The 19,712-nt window shown below is 34.9% G+C and overlaps 1 protein-coding gene across 1 annotated transcript in view; it reads right to left on the bottom strand.

Annotated features, from left to right (window-relative positions):
* The window catches only part of NEK10 (NIMA related kinase 10), a gene marked incomplete at both ends in the record, with an annotated part of 74,831 nt that overhangs the window by 18,394 nt on the left and 36,725 nt on the right, over window positions 1-19,712 (bottom strand). Inside the window, 4 exons of the mRNA XM_079538585.1 lie at window positions 1,370-1,418; window positions 7,643-7,729; window positions 7,828-8,011; window positions 15,767-15,980. Of these exons, the coding sequence (XP_079394711.1) occupies window positions 1,370-1,418; window positions 7,643-7,729; window positions 7,828-8,011; window positions 15,767-15,980 (534 nt within the window). The remainder of the gene's footprint in view (window positions 1-1,369; window positions 1,419-7,642; window positions 7,730-7,827; window positions 8,012-15,766; window positions 15,981-19,712) is intronic.

Here is a 19,712-nt window from a genome sequence, read left to right as displayed (position 1 = left end):
TTGCATGACAGTCCTATGAACTCAAGCATCAATTTAAGCAGACTACTCAGTAGCAAAGATTATATCTTAGAGATGTAAAGGCAGAACAGCTAGATAAATATATTAATATATATTCTTATATATATTATTCTTATATATTCTTATGTAAATATATTCTTGAAGGCAAGAAGTCTGAGAGACATGCAGGTTAAAGCAGAGGCTCAGATCTCAAGGTATTATTGGTCAGGATGGGTAGAACTAGAAGCACGGACAAATTTCCTTGTAGTTATATAGAACTCAACTGTAAGCTTCACGGTCAAAAAAAAGATCTTACAGAGATGAGCTTACAGAGATGAGCTATGATATAAAGCTAATTTCATTATCTGTAGCATGATTTTGCAGGTTGAATAAGTATATGCAAAGAAAAGATGCAGAATTAAGAAGACAGCAGATTAGGTGATAAAGCCATGTGCAATCCTTGGAAAGGTCCTTAAAAATAGCTTAAAAAAATAGGAGAATAGAGTCAGAAAAACACTTAAGAAGATTAATTTTAGATTAAGTGCCAGTGGTAAATAGCAGATAAAGAAAACAGACCCTGATTTGGAAGAGGTTATTAAGTAGCTTAGTAAGAAACGTTTAGTAATATTTTTTAAGTACAACTGGGCCTACAGAAATGGGAAAGGGATCAATGCAGTTATCATAAGGAAGTTAAAAATTAAAAAGAAAACAATCAGGAGGTTTTTTCACATGTGAAAGAAAAACAGTAATTAAGCTATAAGGAACAGAATCTATGGATTAGGACAAAGACACCAGAAAAAATAATGATTGGTAAAGAATGCATCTGAGGCATTTCTGAACTAATTACATCAGGAAAGGAAAGATCTTTGCAGGGAGAATGGGAGTGGCCATACAATATTTTGTTTTGTTTCATTTATGTTTTGGAAGCAATGAGCAGGACTACAGAATTCCAAAAAATTAAGTTTGTATAGAAGGTCTACATGAAATCAAAGGGATGTGATATTATTCGACAATATCAAACATGTAAACACAATTTTGCATGGAAAAAACAGCTGTGAGAAGATTCAAAACCAGAATTTTCTAATCAACTTATATCATTTTAATGATGATGTAGCAATGTCCACTTATAAAACTTCATCAGTTTAATGCCGGTCCTTAGATTATTCACATAAAGTTTCTGTGCGCAAACATCTTCAGGGTCTTAAAGCACTCTAAATATCGTAGGCTGATACAAAATGAAGTTGTAACAATGAATAAGGAACTGTTTAATGGAGGTAATTGTGCAGCTTTTCTGTTGTGAATTTACTGACTGTAACTGATCATAACAATGACAATTTATACAATCTATATTAAAATTATAAATAGTACGTACCTAATCTGAGGTTGTCTTTCAGAAGTACCAAGGTTTTGTTTTATGATACCTGAAACGAATGCATAAATATTTTCTCTGCATTCAAAAATAATTATATATATCTAAGATAATTCTTTCTATTTCTCAGATATGCTTTGAAAATAACTTTTAAAAATCAGGGGTAGACAAACTAAATTCACATTTGCTGTTTGACGTGTCAAAAATGAGTTTGTGTTTTACTTCCAACCCTGCAGAATTCACAGATTTTCACTGAAACAAAGAACACATGCAGACTGCAGGACCACAGATGTATCTGGGTTAGCATTAAGTACTTAACTCAGTTACTGCTATCACCATAGTCACAACAGCATCTCTAGTCTGTGTAAGAACATAAAATATTTGCCCATTTTCTAGGAGGACCTTGGATGGGTTGTCTAAAGCTTGTTTTACCAGAGTTTTATTGCCACCAGTCTATTAGTTAACTATTTAAACTTACTGCTTTAATAATTATACTGATTTTAAGACAAGAGTATGATGAGGTATTGGTCAAACACCCAATCAGCAATAAAACTGAACCTGAACATATATGTCATGTATTGCATACTGCCTAAAAATGTGAAAAAGGTGAGCAATATTTGGTGAAATTGATTACGCACTTGGAAAGTATTGTCTTAAAGCAAGCATTTGTCTTAAGCTACCATCTTAAGCCTGAGACTTAAAAGATTGCTACAAAACCATTTATTTGACACTAATTTTGACATGAGGCCACTCTATCCTACATGGTATCTCACTTTGAAAGGGGAGGAATAAATACATGCTTAAATCAAAAGATATTTCATCTGGCCAAAGGTCTAACTAGAAAATGAGGAAATTTATTTTTCCCATACAATCAATAATTTTCAGTACAAATCCCCACCTTCTTGACTACATAAGATGTTCTTCCACACTAATAATATCACAAGCATTCCTATAAAAGAAGAATAGTGCCACCTAGTCATTCAAATGTAGGAAAAAGTTAACAAACTTCTTACACTATTTTACTTTCTGTTGGTATTACTACTACAGTCATTAGTTCTAGAACAATGATAGCTTTCAGAGAGCAAATATTTCTGAGAATCTTAAACCTTCTTGTGTTCAACCACATTTTCAGATGTGAACTGAAATATAAATCTTCTATTTTTCCTACTTACCTAAGATGCTCTGTCTTGAATGAAAAAAAAAAAAATCTTGCAGAAGGCTGGCTTCTGTCACACAGAATTCATTTAAACCCATCCCTAAATTATTTCCTTTTATTTAAATCAAACTTGTCTGCTTAAAACGAGACACACAGATTGAAAGAAAGAAAGGAAAGAAGAAACATTATTTTATTCCTTGCTCACGTTTGCAAAACAGCCATTGAAACTCTGTAGCAGTTAGACCAAAAGGTTTTGTGAGAGTACTTGCTATACAGGATAGCAAACAATGTGCTCCCTTCTAGATGTAAAGATATTTCAATTAACTTCGACACAATAGATAGGAAAACGCAGCGCCTACTATCTAGAAAGCAAACAAGGACTTTCAAAAGAAAAAGCTATGACAGTTCCTATTAATGGAATACATAATTTACCTGTGTTGGATGTAGAAGCCATAATACAAATACAAAACTAAAATCTCCTATTGAACCCGAATAACATTGCTTGAGACTTTTTGAGATTGCTTTTGAATTACACTCAAAAGGCATTTTCCTATATCAAAAAATATAATATATTTAGGAAATATATGTAGGAGAAAAACTGTAACGGAAGGCACGTGGCTAGAATGCTAAGTTTGAACACAGCTGTTTCCTGAAATTTTTAAAAAACAACTCCCTTTTTCCAGTATTCATATACTAAATTGGATCTAAAATACTATACTCTGTTTCAAATAAATGGTCTCTACCAGTAAAAAGCTTATATCTAAATTTTCTTGATCAGTTACTTGACTCATAACATTTGACTTGCAAATCTGCTAGCTTATATTTACAAGCACATGATATTTCACACCAAAGAGACTGCCTCATCATTCACTGTACATGGCAGAGATGTAGTATTTTCTGATTCATATGCTGAAGTTAAGAAAATACATATTAAAATTTACCAAAGAAAACTAGAAATCATGCTGCAGAACATCACTAAACACCAGTCAATACCCTTCAGCTCCCTTAATATCACTCATGCTAGAACCCCACTGAGCAGCCACAACAGGGAGAGAAGTCTCTTCATATTAGACACTACAAAAACATATTGGAATAATTTCTTCATTTACTAAGAACAAGGAGATTGACACATCTAAAAGCCATTACAACACATATTCACATGTGTGTACGTGCACCCATCAAACACTATCGACTTTGGTTATAATCCTTAGTCTTTTGTGTGAGTTATACTAATCAGATTAAGCCAGACAGAAAGAAAAAACAGATGTGTAGGAAAATTAACTAGCATAAGTAACGGAGCACATAGTAAATTCTGACGTTCAGCCCAATGTATTAACTGGATCATATTTCTTTTCACCATGGTTACTCCTTTATAATGGAGGGCAAGAGTAAGGCAACTTCTGTTTTGCTCAAATGCTTAACAAGAGGGAATTTCTCAGTTGATTATTTCCTGGAAAATGAAACATAGACCTTCTGCGTCTTCCCTGTTTTGTGCCCATCGTTGCTAGGATGCAAAAGACACACAAGAACCAAAGATTTTGATTAACATAAGCCTTCCTGTTCTGAATAGCTCTATGAAGATCCCTTAAGGACAATTTAAAAAAATCAGATGAGTCACCAAGAATTTTTCTGAGTGGTACTTCAGTGTTTAATAGATTATATAATAAAAGTAACTTCACAGCATTCATTGACATCAGAGCAAATAATCAAGACATGTTCCAATATAGTTCAGTATTTTCTCTTGCAGGCATCTTATCACATAATTTCAAGAAAAGAGCTTACAATGTGATATGAGTTGAAAAGAACTTGGAAAGATAGAAACTTTTGCTTTGGCTTTCACTTTACTGTGACAAAAAAAAAAAAAACCAAAAAAAAAAACCCTCTGAGAATACTTTCAAGTGTAATCATTGATAGGAAAATTAAATCAAGATTTACAGACCATTTCCTGAATGAACAGCCTTAATTAAAGAAGCAGCAACTTCTCAAATCATGAAATCCACCACAAATTATAACTGTTCTGAAAAATACAAAAAGCTCTGTGATCAGAGAGCTTACAAGACACAAGGTAGCTGCTTTTTAAGTGCGGATTATAAATGCAAGTACAGCTCCAGACAGCAGTTGACATCACCGAATAGGTATTTATTTCCTAACAAGTTTGTTGTTGCTCACAAAAATAAAGTCAGAGCTAAAGGATGACTACTTCAGTGCCCCATCATTTGCTATGTACATGTAGAATTCTAATATTGACAGTATTCCTAGTCTTGGAAATCTCCAATCACTGAACTGTATTCTTTTAACTGGTTTGAGCATTATCTGCACCAGACTCAAGTTCTGGTACTGTATGAATAAATAGTTTTTCAGAACATACGAAGAAATCCAAAGGAGAGTCTTAGAAAGCTATTCTACTAGAATATTCTGGCAGATCTGTGGTCTCTTGCATAAGAATTCTAAATACTATTTGATTTCAGAAATTTTGTCAGGAAAAAGGAGTCGTGAATCTCAACTTCTTTGATTACTGGTCACAAGCCAGTTAAGAGCAAGGATTCCTCCTAGTGCTAGACGCACAAATGGTACAAGGTAACAGAAACAGTCTTGAGCAAGATACAGAATAGTGACAGGACTGTGCATTAAATCTTCTGAGCCTCATGAAAAGCTAGGAACTGAGCAATTCTGAAATTGATCTGTTGTATGCTTAACTTTTTATTGTGAGGAAGGTCAGAGGACAGGCATATTTACAAACTTGGGAAGTAGGATTTTTTAATAGCATATTTTGCAGACAACTAGTCTTCCTATGCCTTTCAGAAACATTATTTACAATAGCACATTGTCTTCACTGCAGTGCAACTGAACATGATTCAAGGAAAGAAATTTTTTTTCCAAAAGGTCTTCCCAGAAATACACACTTAAATTCTCTCTTACTGTCAACTGACATTCTAGCTTTAGTGAACTACTATTCATTAAAATATATCACATTTTTTCTTGCTGTTTGCTTTTACTAGTAGAAATGAAGTACAGTTACACCATAAATAAAAGCAAATAACGAGAAAGAATTATGATTAAGTCAAGATGCAGCTGGGAAACTTCTTAATTTTAAAATAAGAAAAATTTATACAAACAATAAGCTGCTACCATCACTTTTTATTGCTTTTTGACTCAATGACTTCATCCTCTGTTCCTTTATCTTTTCAAATTATAAGGATTTCAGGGAGTGGGAAGAAATACCTCTTCTACTACTGCCTCTATACATCTGAAATGTGCATAATCTGCTCCTGCAGAATTAATCATGTCAAGGACCATGAATATGTTATTCAGATTCTATACAGACTGATTCTGACAATTTTAGGAATTGCTAAAGAAAGTGATCTTGTGGAACTGTGCTTTCTAAACTAAGAAAAAAAGTCTTTTTCTAAAAGCATAATTAAAAAACAGAGGTATTAAGTTATTAAAAAACAGTTACAATTTTTGGACTATAAAAAAAGCAAACTATCTGCATATCGGCTTCTGTACCACTAAACAAAACAGCATAGCACATCCTTTTTAAAATAGCACCTAGTTCTGAACTAGAGGGATACTTTTCAACATTTACTGATTATGATCACAATCAATACACCTGTAATTTAAACTCATCTTTTCCCGTTAGCACTTTCTGAGTTAGTTAGATAAAGTTGGTCACATTCTCCCCTGTAACGTTGGTATGACTGACAAAACTATGTCTGATAATTAATACATTGTTAGCCAACTACTAGCAATCAGTGGAGCATAACCCAAGCTGTACTGGAATCTATAATAATTTTGTTAATGTTACCTTTTCCTTTTCCATGAAAAGAAGAAAAATTTGCCAGCATTTATTGCAATTGATCCATACTGCTAAATTCATTATATTAAACAGAACTACAGGTGATCTAAGATCTAAGTGCGACACACTATGCCTCTCTCTATCTGGTAACCTTATGCTGTTACAGTCTTAGCACAGTAGAGCAACAAAAAAATTCACCAAGAAAAATTTGGTAATTAACTCTGGGCTGAGTAGTCATGCAGCCTGCAGAATGTTAGGCTATCTTGTTCAAATTATAAAATGATGTTAATGGATTTGAAGTAGAATTCACTCATAAGCCTGGCAGTAATAGCTAGACAGTTGGATTCATAGCAGTCACATTTCTTCAGTACCTGGGTCAAAATCTGAAGGAGGTCCAGCTAGTAAATGGCACTACAAACAGATTAAGTTATTTTATGGTTTTGAAGCCTGGAACCTCGTACCAATTAAATTTGTTAATCCCTTCACACTTAAAAGGACATTTTAAAGGATCCACAGATTTCCTGTCAGAACTTCATGGTATTAATGGAATTCTTTGATTATTTTTAGTTCTAATATCACTGTTTTTCTAGCATAAAATGTTCTTTAATTTCCACTAACATAATCAGAATCCTACCTCATTTAATAATTAGCTCATGGATTTAATAATTAAGTCATATTTGAGCAAGCAGCCAACAGTGACTACTGATGTCACTTTTTTTTTTTTTATACTTTGAGTACAATCCAAAATCTATTACTTAACACTTGACATAGGTGACTCCTAACTTTTTATCCTAAATAAAGGCAGAATGAATGCTGTGTTTTGTCACATAACTTCTTCTTAATTCAAATCTAAACATTAAGCATTCCTGCAATAGCATTCAATGAACTTACACAGCTAAATCTTGCCTCTATCAACTTTTTTTTACATCCACTAACTGGGCACCCCATTTCTTCATATGCATAGAATTATTGTTATTGAGACAAAAGTTTTCACATTATCTATCTTGTTTCTTATCCACTCCAATTATTTTATGCTTCAAATCTAAAACCAAATTCATTGTCAAGTTTCTCAATAATATTCCAGGTTTCATAGCCATTATTTGAAAACACAAGCATGAGTTACATAAAGAAAATGTGATGTAAAATGAATTATATATATATATATAGCATGCTATAGAGGTACAACTGTTTTAGTTTTCTTTTACTTAGGGCCCATAACAGCTGGTGACCTTGCAATGAATCATAAAATAACCTAGCATTTTAGAATAAGTGACTATTTTGCTATTAGAAAGCATTGGACCCTCTCATTCTTAAAGTTCCTTACCAAAAGCAGACTCTTTGAAATGACTTGAACTGGAACTACTTGAGTTGTCCAATACATCGAGCTCGTCATCTAATTCTGAGAACAAATCTGCAAATAAAAATTAAAGCAAATTGTTTTTAATCCACTTCTGAGCAGTATACTGATATTTCCGATGCTTTTTTTTTTTTTTTTTTGCTAACAACTACCTTTCTCAGAGTTCTCTAAACTGCTGTTGTCCTCTATCAGGATTTCTTCATATGCTCTCTTTTCATCTTTTCTACATGTAGAATGACAATTCTCTGCCCGGATGCCAAGGTTTTCTGAAAAATCACTTCGGCAACTCGCTGTTCCAGTGGTGCTTCCTTGAAGTCTCAACTTGTCATAATGGTTCTGACGACAAAGAGCAAAAAAGAAATGTTAGACACTGTTCTTATACAGCACCCATCAGAAAACCTGCAAATGAAAGAGTCATGACTCAAGATAAAGATAGTAGGATCGCATATACAACCTATGGGAAATTAGCTTTATCTTATCTTAAATAATAATAAGCAACTGAGTTCTGGACAACACAAAGCCTGCACAGCAGTCAAGCTAGTAATAAAATATGAAGTGAACTTGATGTGATGGGATGTGACATCACAACAGAGAGATTGCACAAGGCTGAAAGGACCAAATGCTGGCTGGCATTATCAAAGCACAGCTAAGAAAATCAAAATATGGGATACATGTAGGTCACTCCAAAATATTATCTACTATTTATTTCCATGGAAACCACAAGAAAATGTACAACGTTATTTGACAGAGCATATTCTCAGCTACAAAACACTATTTTTAACACATTTACCACCATTAACTGTGCATTTTGACCAGCACTGAGCAAGAGCCTGCATGCTGTGCTCATGAAAACCTGCACCAGTGGAGATGAATGTCAATGTCACTGTTATTGTTGAAATGCATCACCCAGCACCTTACTGCTCTCACATCCACTGTTTGGTCTCCAGAAACATTCAGCAAGCATCAGTGGATGTCAGTGGGTGCAATTGTTTCTGCATGGAGAAATTCAATTCTACCCTTCTGCTTCATCTGCACTTCCATGTCAGACACCAGTTTGTCAAACTGCCCCTCTGCTGCCATCTGTCACACGGCAACAAAATGTTAAAGAATATTGGTGGGAAGGCTCGACCTCTACTGCTGTACACCGAGACATGCCACTGATATCATGGGCCAACATCATAAAACAGGAGGCATTACTTTCAGAGCTGCTCTACCTGTCACATTTAAGAACTACGTCTCACCTGTAGCAAAGGGTTCTTTAATGAATATAAAATTCTATTTCTGCTGCTCTCTTTGTTTATAGTTTTTCTGGAAAGAATAGAAATACTTGATCCTTGTTGTTTCTCCTATTTGAATGCAACAAATTTTGAAAGCAGACTGCTTTTATGATCTCTCTATAAATCATTTCAAGTCTTCTCATATTATTGCTGTTGTGTATCAGTAAATTCATGTTTCTTCTAGTATTGCGAGCATAGTGTGTGATAAAGAACAAGAGATAAATTATGCAAATCTATCAGGTTACTCTGCCCATGGCAGGGGAGTTGAAACTAGATGATCTTTGAGGTTCTTTCCAACCCAGGCCATTCGGTGATTCTATTATTTTATATCCTGAAATTACCTTAATATTAAAGATAGTCATTTGTTTAACCTGATAGATTTTCATAATTTATCACTTGTTCTTTATCACATTTTGTGCTGACAATACTAAAAGAAGCATATAATACATTTCTAAGTAAGTCTGTTCTTGCTAGGTGTGTAAATAGCAATTTGGACTGTAAGGCAATTTTCTTCCCCAGTCAGTCCAATGAAGCATTTCTACCTTACTGGAACGCAGCAGAAGGCACATCCTGAAAACTACTGTTTCTTATCTGCATCTAAGCCAGAGATTGTAAACATATATGACAGAAAAGTTATACTGAACTTGTTAAGTACTTCAAGTGTTTATTAAACTGAAAATGGGTAGTCAGCAAAATTTTTCGGGATCTCTTTTGACCTAGGTCCAAAACTGTCGAGCAAGTCACTGAATTCCAATGACAGTCTAGATGGAATGTTGATTGAATGTGCACACAAGCATATCATGTCATATTACAGCACACATACCATATACAGAGTTGCATCAGGGCAAGTGAGAGATTTTGAAGCCAAATTTGGCATAAAGGAGAAACTGGGGAAAAAAAAAACTAATTTTAAAGATGAAAAATGCAAAGATCTATACAGGGAGAAACAGTGTGCACAGGCTTGGAAAAGGACTGGCCAGACAGCATCTCTACATAAAAAGATATGGGGATTTTGATGGATAAGATATAAAGCATAAATCAGCAATACCATGCTGTTATGAAAAACAATCACACTGTGATATGTGAAGAGGAGAATAATCTCTAAGAACTATATAATCTTTCTACTCAGTACCAATAAGGTTCTCAGTAGGAGTAACTGAGTTCAGTTTTGACTAAACTTAAAAAAAAAAAAAAAAAAATAGAGAGATACCAATGGAGAGATATGAGGATAATCAGAGGTCTTAGTAGACATGAATTAGAAAGTCAGACTGATGGAATTTGATTATTTAGCCCAAAGAAAATAAATGACAGAGGAGACATATTTCCACATGATTTCCACTGAGAGAAATCATGCAGCTTAAGCTGTAACAAGTGCAATTTAAGTTAGACTTTAAGATCACCCAACACAAAGGAAGGACTTAACCATCTGAAATCCTGCGAAGAGAAGTGGGCACACTGTGTAATAGGTTTGAATGTGCTCTGTAAATCTAATGTTCTGTGGACTTGCTGAACTTACTGCTCTCAGAACAACTGTATGACAGTTAAGAGTGGATCTGGAAATTTCAGGATCATACATCCCACATATTTATGTCCATCTTATGCACATGCTTATGTCCATCTAATATCTCCCGGAAACAAGACAAAGATAGCAAGTGTCAAGCATACAATGTGAGACTAACATTTTCTTGAGAAAAAAAAAAAAAGACACAAACTGCAGATACAACATATAGCACAGTGCAGATGTGCTATGGACATGCCCAGGATTTCCAATTACTTCAGGACAGTTCATAGTTTTCCACACATTATCTTTGGATGGAATAAAAGATTGAGATGGATATACAATCACTGACAGTAAAGGCAGTTACTATTCATTCAGTTCTGGTTCCAAACTGTTCCCTAACCCACGATAGTCTCCTTGGCATGATAGAGACTTTCTATCACTAAACATTTTTATGACTGAAGGGTGAAACACCTGTCAAGAGTGACAGGTAGCTCTAAGGCCTGCAGACTTGTCTCAAATTCCATGATTCTATTGAAGTACTTTGACATATACATTGAAGCTGAATTAAACATATAATACGTTCATCCTTAATGGGAGCATCCTTAAAAGCAATAACTATTCCTTTTTCCAATGCCTGCTACATAAATTCCAAAACAGCAAGCTGCCAGAACAAAACCAATGGAGTGAAAGGTGGATGAAGAAAAGACTTGTAGATTGCTAAGCTTCCATGACATCCCTGTGACCTCACCCATGATCGGGCCATATTGCTGCGACATCAATAACCTGTAACATTCTGGGTGATTTAAAGTCAATCCCTCTCTTTGCTTCAACCAATACAAAAACACTCACTGTGTTCACGCACAGTTGTTTTAAAAAAAATTAAAGTAAAAAGTATGCATTTTCAGAGGATCACCAAAGTTGGAAAAGACCTTCAAGATCGTCAGTCCAATCATCCACCTACCACCAAAGCTTCTCCACTAAACTATGTCCCTTAGTATAACATCTAAAAGTTTCTTGAACACCTCCAGAGACAGTGACTCAGTCACCTCCCTAGGCAGCCTGTTCCAGCACCTGATCAGTCTTTTGGAGTATAAATTGTTCCCAGAATCCAACCTGAATCTCCCTCGGTGCATCTTGAGGCCATTCCCTCTCATTCTATCTCCAGTTTTGCAGGATAAGATGCCAATCTCCACCTCACCTCCTTTCAGGACACACTGATTGACTGAACAAATAAAATAGACATCCAGAGAAAAAGGAAACTAAAATTAACACTGGTCCATTTTTTCTTTCTGTATCTACACTGACAAGAAAAATAGATGAATTCAAACTAAACTGCTAATTAAGTACTACTTTGTAATGCAGGTGGTGATGCTTAGAAACTACCGTTATTATTAGCAGGGTCAAACTGCCAACAGTGCAGAAGTGAACTTGGGTGTGGAGGAAAATGAGTAGATGAAAACGGCTGAATCATTTTGATCTCCTTTGCCTTTCAAATAGCTGTGAGCCTGTCCTCCTTTTTTTAAAGCTGGATAGATTGACTACTGTTTTTCTTATCACGAGAGTTGCTAGTAGGCTGCAGAGTGGTTACAAAGGTATGGATTTGTAAACTACGAGTCTTAACTCTTCCCTTTTGGCCACACGTCACTGTGAGTGAAGAAACAGATTGGGATAAAGAGAATTGATTCCTGTGGATATAGAAAAATGGGAGAAGTAACATGTTTTGCATTTAGAGGTATTCCTACAAAATACATCACAGTTATTTTCATTGTGGTCTTTCTGATATAAGTGAAATACAAAGAAGTCTCAACTTATTTGTAGAATTTAGATATGCTCTTTGTGTTTCTAAACCAGTCTTGAAAAGACATAATACAGTATTCTAATGATCTACATTTGGATTATGAAGGTAGATTACTCATGCCATGGATGACAGAAAACTGCGTCAGCCATTATCGGCTCTTCAAATTTAAATGTCCTGCTATATTGCTTCTTCCATTATTTCCAGACAATGAACAGACAAACAGTTTCTGCAAGAGAATAAGTCTGGTTTCTTAGTATAGCCTGGAATCAAGCTGCTGCAAGTAGAATAATCAATGTATGTTTTTAGGCAGTGACATCTTAGTCTACCAGAAATATAAAACCATGATAGCTGCAAATCTAGGTCTGAAAGGACTGGTGCTTACCTGAAGATAAAAATTCTATCTAGAGATAAGACTACTCATCTTAGGTCTCTATGCCATGTTGTCTAGCACACTGGATTATGGAAGACCTATCAGTTAAAATGTGAAACCGGGAAAATTACATAGAAACTTTTATGTTGCTAATGAGCAGTCTTGTGCATTTGAACCTTAGGACAACACACTCAACTAATGGTAATCTAAATGGACCAGCTTAGACCAAACACAGTTAATGAGTGATCCCCTGCGCTGGATATGGATGTACCCCAATAGATTGCACTATGTCCAAAACCCCAAAATTGTACATACTTATTCACTGTTAGTATCCCATTGGTGCACAATTCAGAACTTATCTGCGTATATGAATTTCTATCTATGGATTTTAAAATAAAAACTGTATTCAAGTGACATTACGAATACAAGTAAAAGTCAGCTTTACTTCCCAAACAAAGAAATATTACAAAATCCTGCTATAGAGAAAAAATGTGACAGACCTTGTGTGCCAGATGCACAAACCAGAACCACAGAAATGGAGAAAAGGAAGCTTCTCCCCAAAAATATGTTAAAAATGGGCAGACTTGATAGACTGGCTGCTGAGAGTAGCAGGAGGAGTAAGTGGTTTTTATTTTCTTATACATATTATAGTTGACAAATTCCTATCACAAAATTTACAGGGCTATTTTTTTTTCTCAAAAAATGCTATCAAAATCATATTTTGTTACTCTTCTACATCTTTAAAAGAAAATATAAAAAATATACTTTTATTATTAGTTATTGGGGTTTAGATTTGGCTTGGATGTCAGGAAACTCAACTTTACCACTAGTCTATTTGATCACCTTGCACAAACTACCTTTTTCCTCTCCATCTTTTCCTACCCAGGGTACAAAAATATAATATTGACTACCTTGAAATGAAAGGTACCATCCAAGAGACAATTACTACTATTACAACTACTGTATTAGGTCCTTGTACCCTGTGTTATGTCAGCAAATTTTCACCTTTCAGAACAGAAAACACTAATTATATTAAACACCCTTTATCCTTACAACTGCACCTATTATTACATCAACAACAATATCTATGGAAGACAATGAAAAATAAAATCATATAAGTGAAAGCTGATAATTATTGTTTATTTTTATAATTATTTTCAAGGATGGATTTTATGCCATATTTTTCAGGCGAGGTGTCTATGCTTCTTCAGCATCATCTGCTCACCAGTCTGTCACACTGCCTATTGATCAGTTTCTATACTGGACTTAAGCTATGTATGAAAGAGATTCTACACTGGCTTTAAAAGATATATGGTGTATAGTTCCATAAGCAAGGACACAGAGCATGCTCTTTATTTTGGAAACATTCACAATATGACACAATTGGGATGAAGAAGGAGGCAAAAAGTACATTTCAGTAGAGAGAAAACAAAGTATAAGGTAGCTGGCTTCAACAAAGCATTGAACTACATGGCAGAAACACTGAATTCTCTGACACCCTGGAAAAATGACAAATTACCTAGCTATGGACTTGTTGGAGCCTTGACTAAGATTAATTAGGCTGCCCATACCTCACAGTTTTTATTTAAAGATCAGCTGCTTGAAATTCTTCCTAATAAATGATGTCAGGATATTGTCCTTTTTTTTTTGTAAGTAAAAATTTTCAGGAATAATTATTCTTTTTATTAGAAATCCTCCAACTTCATAAAGTTTCTCTTCAATGCTGAAAGCAAGGAAATAACTTGGCTCCTTCTAATTCTAAGCTCTGTAACACCCCTAAGATATTTGGAAAAATCCCATCCTGATATACTGTCTTATTTAAAACAACTTACAGCCAGGTCTTCCACTTATCATTAGTGAGCCATACTCTCCCAGTTTCCATGGAGTTCTGGATCTTTCCCAGATTCTCCTGCTGTATCTGTTTCATTTATTATACAAAATAAAGTATCCACTGGAGTGGAAATAAAATTAATGCATTCCTTCCTTAAGAAGACTAGCCATTTTACCCTAGAATACAGAGGGACTTTCCTTCTCTTTTTGAACATAGGTGTATCTTTTTTTTCATTTATTTTGTTATGTATTTATACAAATCTAAGTTCAATGTAAAGTTATTATACAAGTATTTGGATAGATCATTCTTCCCTAAAAGCCATTGGCAACATTTTATTGAAAACAAGGTATAAAACAAAAAAAAATTTTGTACTTTTAATAACAATTTCTACAGTCTCAATCAGACACATGAAGAAAACATATTCAAAAAAATCCATGAGTGCAAGACAATGTGTTCCTGAAAAACTCTTTACTACACAGAGGTTTTTCAGTGCAAACTTCTGGCCCATGATCAAAGGAGTCAGTGTTTCTAGCAGTGATACAACAATTGGACAGACAAGAGCAGTGGTGTAAATTATAATTTTACTTTATAACTGCTCTTAACAATAATTATCACAGTGAGGTTTTAGCACACAAATAAATTGTGCTTGTATTTTTTAAGTAAATTCTCCAGGATCACATAGAAGTTTGGTTCATCATGTAAAACACTGATTTACTTCATGATGAGTGCTTAAAACAGTCTGTAGCAAATAAAAGAACATTAAGAGGTATATTCACAAAAGTGTATCGGACAGTAAGAAATTATTAACAAATACCAGCATCAGTGCTCTTTAAATCTGTAATTTAAAATCATGTGTGTATTTTCCATTTTCTAGATTCCATTGTTTGAGAATCATACCCAAAATTATCAATGTTCCACTGTAGTGAAATCTCATTCACAAGTGCAATTAAACATTTATTAGTAATTAAATATTAGTAACTATTTATTAGTAATTAAATACTGTCAGATTCTATCAAAACAGGAAGCACCTCCATAATAATTTCTATTTTCATTTTCCAATTGAAATGAAAGCACTTTTTAAGATACTGTTATTTTTGCTGTATGAGGATGCCCACGAAAAAAAAACAGTGAATGAATATCTAGTTGAAAATAAATTAAAAATCCAGCATGGAAAATGTTTTAAGAGAATTGGTCTTTTCAGTTTTGTTTATTTTTTCTGCCTCCTTTTTTTTTTTTCTTTTTTTTTTTTAACCTTATTTTCTTAGGTATGGCAAACAGTGATAAACAAAAATAAAGCTTAATGCACGTACTTACTTGTGGTAAAATAGAAAGCTGATGTTGACAGGCTGCTGCATTTCGGTTTGCTTCCGTGAAGTACCTCTGGGTTCGTCTTCTCTCCCGATCCAGTTTCTTCTCCAACATGAGATGGGAGGTAGATAAAACATCCAAATATTTCATCATCTCATCAGACAGCAGCGAACTGACCTCCACTATGTCTGGACGTTTCTCTGCATCAGGGGTCAAGCACCTATAAAAAGAAACATTCTTTAATGAAAGCTAATTACTTCCTTCTAAAAACTTTGCTACCACTGCATTCCTCCATTGATAATTATCAAACCATGGCAGCCAGCACTTGGGACAAAACAGAAATTTAGCAAGGGAACAAATTTTATTTCTTACACTCTCAAAAATTAAAAATGGATGCACTTCAGAAAGGCATAAATAATTTTACACAAAAAGACTGAAGAGAGAACATCTGCTAGCTTATAAAAATGTTATTTCAGAAGTCTTCATAGTGAGAAATTTATCAAGCAGTATTTTCCCATTTGAGATTGCAACAAATACAGCAAGATAACAGAGATGTAGAAGTTGTCACAACAGATAGCACAGCAGGGACACACAGGGGCCCAGAAGCTCTGCTCAAGCCTATAAGGGACAGTCCGACACAGCAGCTTTGGTGTTGACACACCAAAGGCCATTGTGGAAAGACTACCGAGACTCATCTGACCCTTGGCTCATTACCCCCTTTCTGCTCATCCGTACAGACACCAATTTATCCCTAGGGCTAATTCTGAAAATACCAAATGTGACTTCAGAGCACTGGGATAGAAGAGAGAAGGACAGGGAGCTGAAGTGGCAATCCTCAATTCTTTCAATGAGGGGAAAAATGTCGAGTCAGGGAGAAAGCAGCCTGCCGGTCAACAGCTGGCTTGGTATAGTCAAGAGCTTATAGGCAGGAATTACAGGAACAGACAATCATTATTTTAAATACTTGCTATATTTATGACACAAAAGACAAATATGTGACTGGGAACAGCTGGAATGGATTTATTGTGTTTCAGTCACATCTGACTAGTGTGACTGCTCTCCATGATGAGAGATTGCTGCTCTGTAGACAGCGGGAGAGCAGTATACACTGTGGATACCTTTACTGCAGCAAAGTCTTTGACGTGATATTCCACAGTATCCACAGGATTATAGGTTAGGTAAATAACTGCCTGAAATTATTGGCTCAAAGAGGTGTTATCAGAAGTGCAAAGTCCAGATGATGGCTGAAAGTAGCATTCTTCAGGGACTGGGTACTATTTAACATCTTTATTAATAGCCTAGACAACTGAATGAATTCTCAAAAAGCTTATGAAAACTAAATTGCTGGGAGCAGTTGAGACAGAGAGAGATAATAAACCTTGATCAGTGGGACCTGAGCAAGATACACAGAGCTGACTGCTATTTATTTAATGGGATAGCATAGAAGCTAAATGAATGAATTCTCAAAGGGGATAGGGAAAGAGGTAATATACACAAGCAGCAAAACAGGAAAGTCCAACTAGATATGAGGATGTATTACTACTTCTAATCTAAAAGGTGAACAAGAACTGGAAGAGGATCTAGGAAGGTTGTAGGATCTCCATCTTTCAAGACATTCAAAGCATTGACTTACTTAGAGAAGGCTTGAAAGCTGATAGACACACTTCTTCATGTACTATAAACTGTCTTAAATCTAATAAATCCAGTGATCTGATAATTTTCTATTATTTGCATGCAGAGTAATAGTTACCAACTAGCATACATTGACCCAACACTCCTTCTTAAAGAAAGTATCACAGAATGATTGTATTATTTCTAAAATATTACTTTCTAAAAAAAAAAAAAAGAACGCTCTTAAAGTGGTTTAATCCAATAAAATTGGATCTTAATAATGACCATAATACTGAATAATGACAATACTGAATGCAATTTTTCAGTTATAAAATGAAGTTTTCAATGTTTTCTAATCCTTATAACTTTTTTTAAAAAACGTATTCCTTTTATCTTTCACAGGTATTGTGTTAAAGTTACTCAGAAATTAACTTCTTCATTTCTGATAATGTTTTCTCATCTGTACTATCAGTAAGAATTCCCTATTACTGAATTTCTCTCATGTTCTCTATTCTATCTAAATATCTCACAAAAATAAACTAATAGCTAAACATAATATCTCATTTAAGGATTAATCCATAGTAAGAGAATAAACAAACTTTTCATGCTACCCACTGCTTTTTAGAAAAGCTGGAAAATGCTTACATTACAGGAGAAAAATAATGTTAATTTTACATGCAGATACCTATTTAATCATCTATTTAAACCAGCTAATCTTAGTAAATAATTAATATATCAACCAATCTCATAATTACATGGGACTTAGAGTAGGCCTACTTTATACATGTCTGTATCTATAATTATAAAGAGTAAATCAATAGCTGACCTTCAAAAAATCCTTTAAAAATTTCCACTATAGAGTTTCTTGTCATCATCAACAATGAAAAGGAGAAGATAGAGGGAACAGATTCTCACATACATATCAATACTGATATGTATCTTGACTTGAAGGTATTTTCTGGAAACATTTGGGAATACTACTTTATTCTTAAATGGTGAGTAATTAATTAGTAAACCCAGTTATTCCAAATACAAATACTTGTAAATATTCAAAACATTTAATGACCTTTTAAATCTTAGTTCTATTCTATTAGTTCCTATCCTCTTTGTTTTTCTTCATCCTCAGGGTCCTTAAACAATAGAAACCTTTTTGTGCAAAAAATATAATACAAAAACGTTACATTCCTTGCACTATAAAGTGCTTTTGAGAAGTAGAATTCAACATCTGACTGAAAAAGAAAGCTATTAAAGCTATTTTTGGAGTTTTTCTAAAATGGGCAATCAAGGGAGCTAAATCTTTTAGTTTACCAACTCACTTTCTATACTCACACAGTGTGCCTCACGCACTTATTACATTAACACCAGGAACATGTAATTGTAACTAAACGAAATATGTGATGAGTGAGTGAAACAAATACAGGTTCTTCTTTTCCTCCACTACTATGTTCTCTCTTCATTAACAGAATTAGAAGGTAGCAGGAAATGTACTACTATCAGTCACAAAACTATGAATGTCATCATATAGTGATCTACAGCTGTACTTGAACATTACTTAAAATGCTGTAATTCTATGGAAAAAAAAAAAATCTGATGTATAGTGGATTAACTAGAGCACTGGCATATTAAAATTCAGTACTGAGTCTAGTCTGCTGTATGTGATGTCCCCCAGAGGCCCATAATGGGACCAGTGCTCTTCAATATCTTTGTCAATGGCCTGGACAGTGGGATTGAGTGCAGTCTTAGCAAGTTTGCTGACAATGCTAAGGTGAATGGTGCACTTGATATAAAAAAAAAATGAAAGGACGCCATCCAAAGGGACCTGAATAGGCGTGAAAAGTGGGCCCTTGTGAACTGAATGAAATTAAACAAATAGACTAGGAGAAGAATGCCTTGAGAGCAGTGCTGTGGAGATAGACTTGAAGGTCCTGATAAGCAAAGAGTTGGACCTAAGCCATCAGTGTGCACCTGCAACCAAGAAGGCCAGCAGTATCCTGAGATGCCTCAATAGAAAGTTGGCAAGCAGGGCAAGGGAGCTGGTTGTCCCCCTCTACTCTGTCCTTGTGAAGCCCCATCTGGAGTACTGTGTCCAGGTCTGGGGACCCAAGACAAGAAAGATGTGAAGCTGCTGGAGCTGGTCCAGAGGAAGGTGATCAGAAGACTGGAGCATCTCCCTTATAAGGAAAGGTTGAGGGAGTTGAGCTTGTTCAGCCTGGAGAAGAGAAGGCTCTGGAGAAACACTGCTTCCAGTACTTGAAGGGAGTTTATAAGCAGGAGGGAGATCTACTTTTTACACAGGCAGACCATGACAAGACAAGGGGGACCAAACTTTAAAATAAAATAG

This window comes from Tetrao urogallus (genome assembly GCF_951394365.1).
Source record: "Tetrao urogallus genome assembly, chromosome: 7".
NCBI lineage: Eukaryota > Metazoa > Chordata > Aves > Galliformes > Phasianidae > Tetrao > Tetrao urogallus.
The sequence above is the reverse complement of the archived record's forward strand: the minus strand, read 5'-3'. Positions and strand labels throughout refer to the sequence as shown.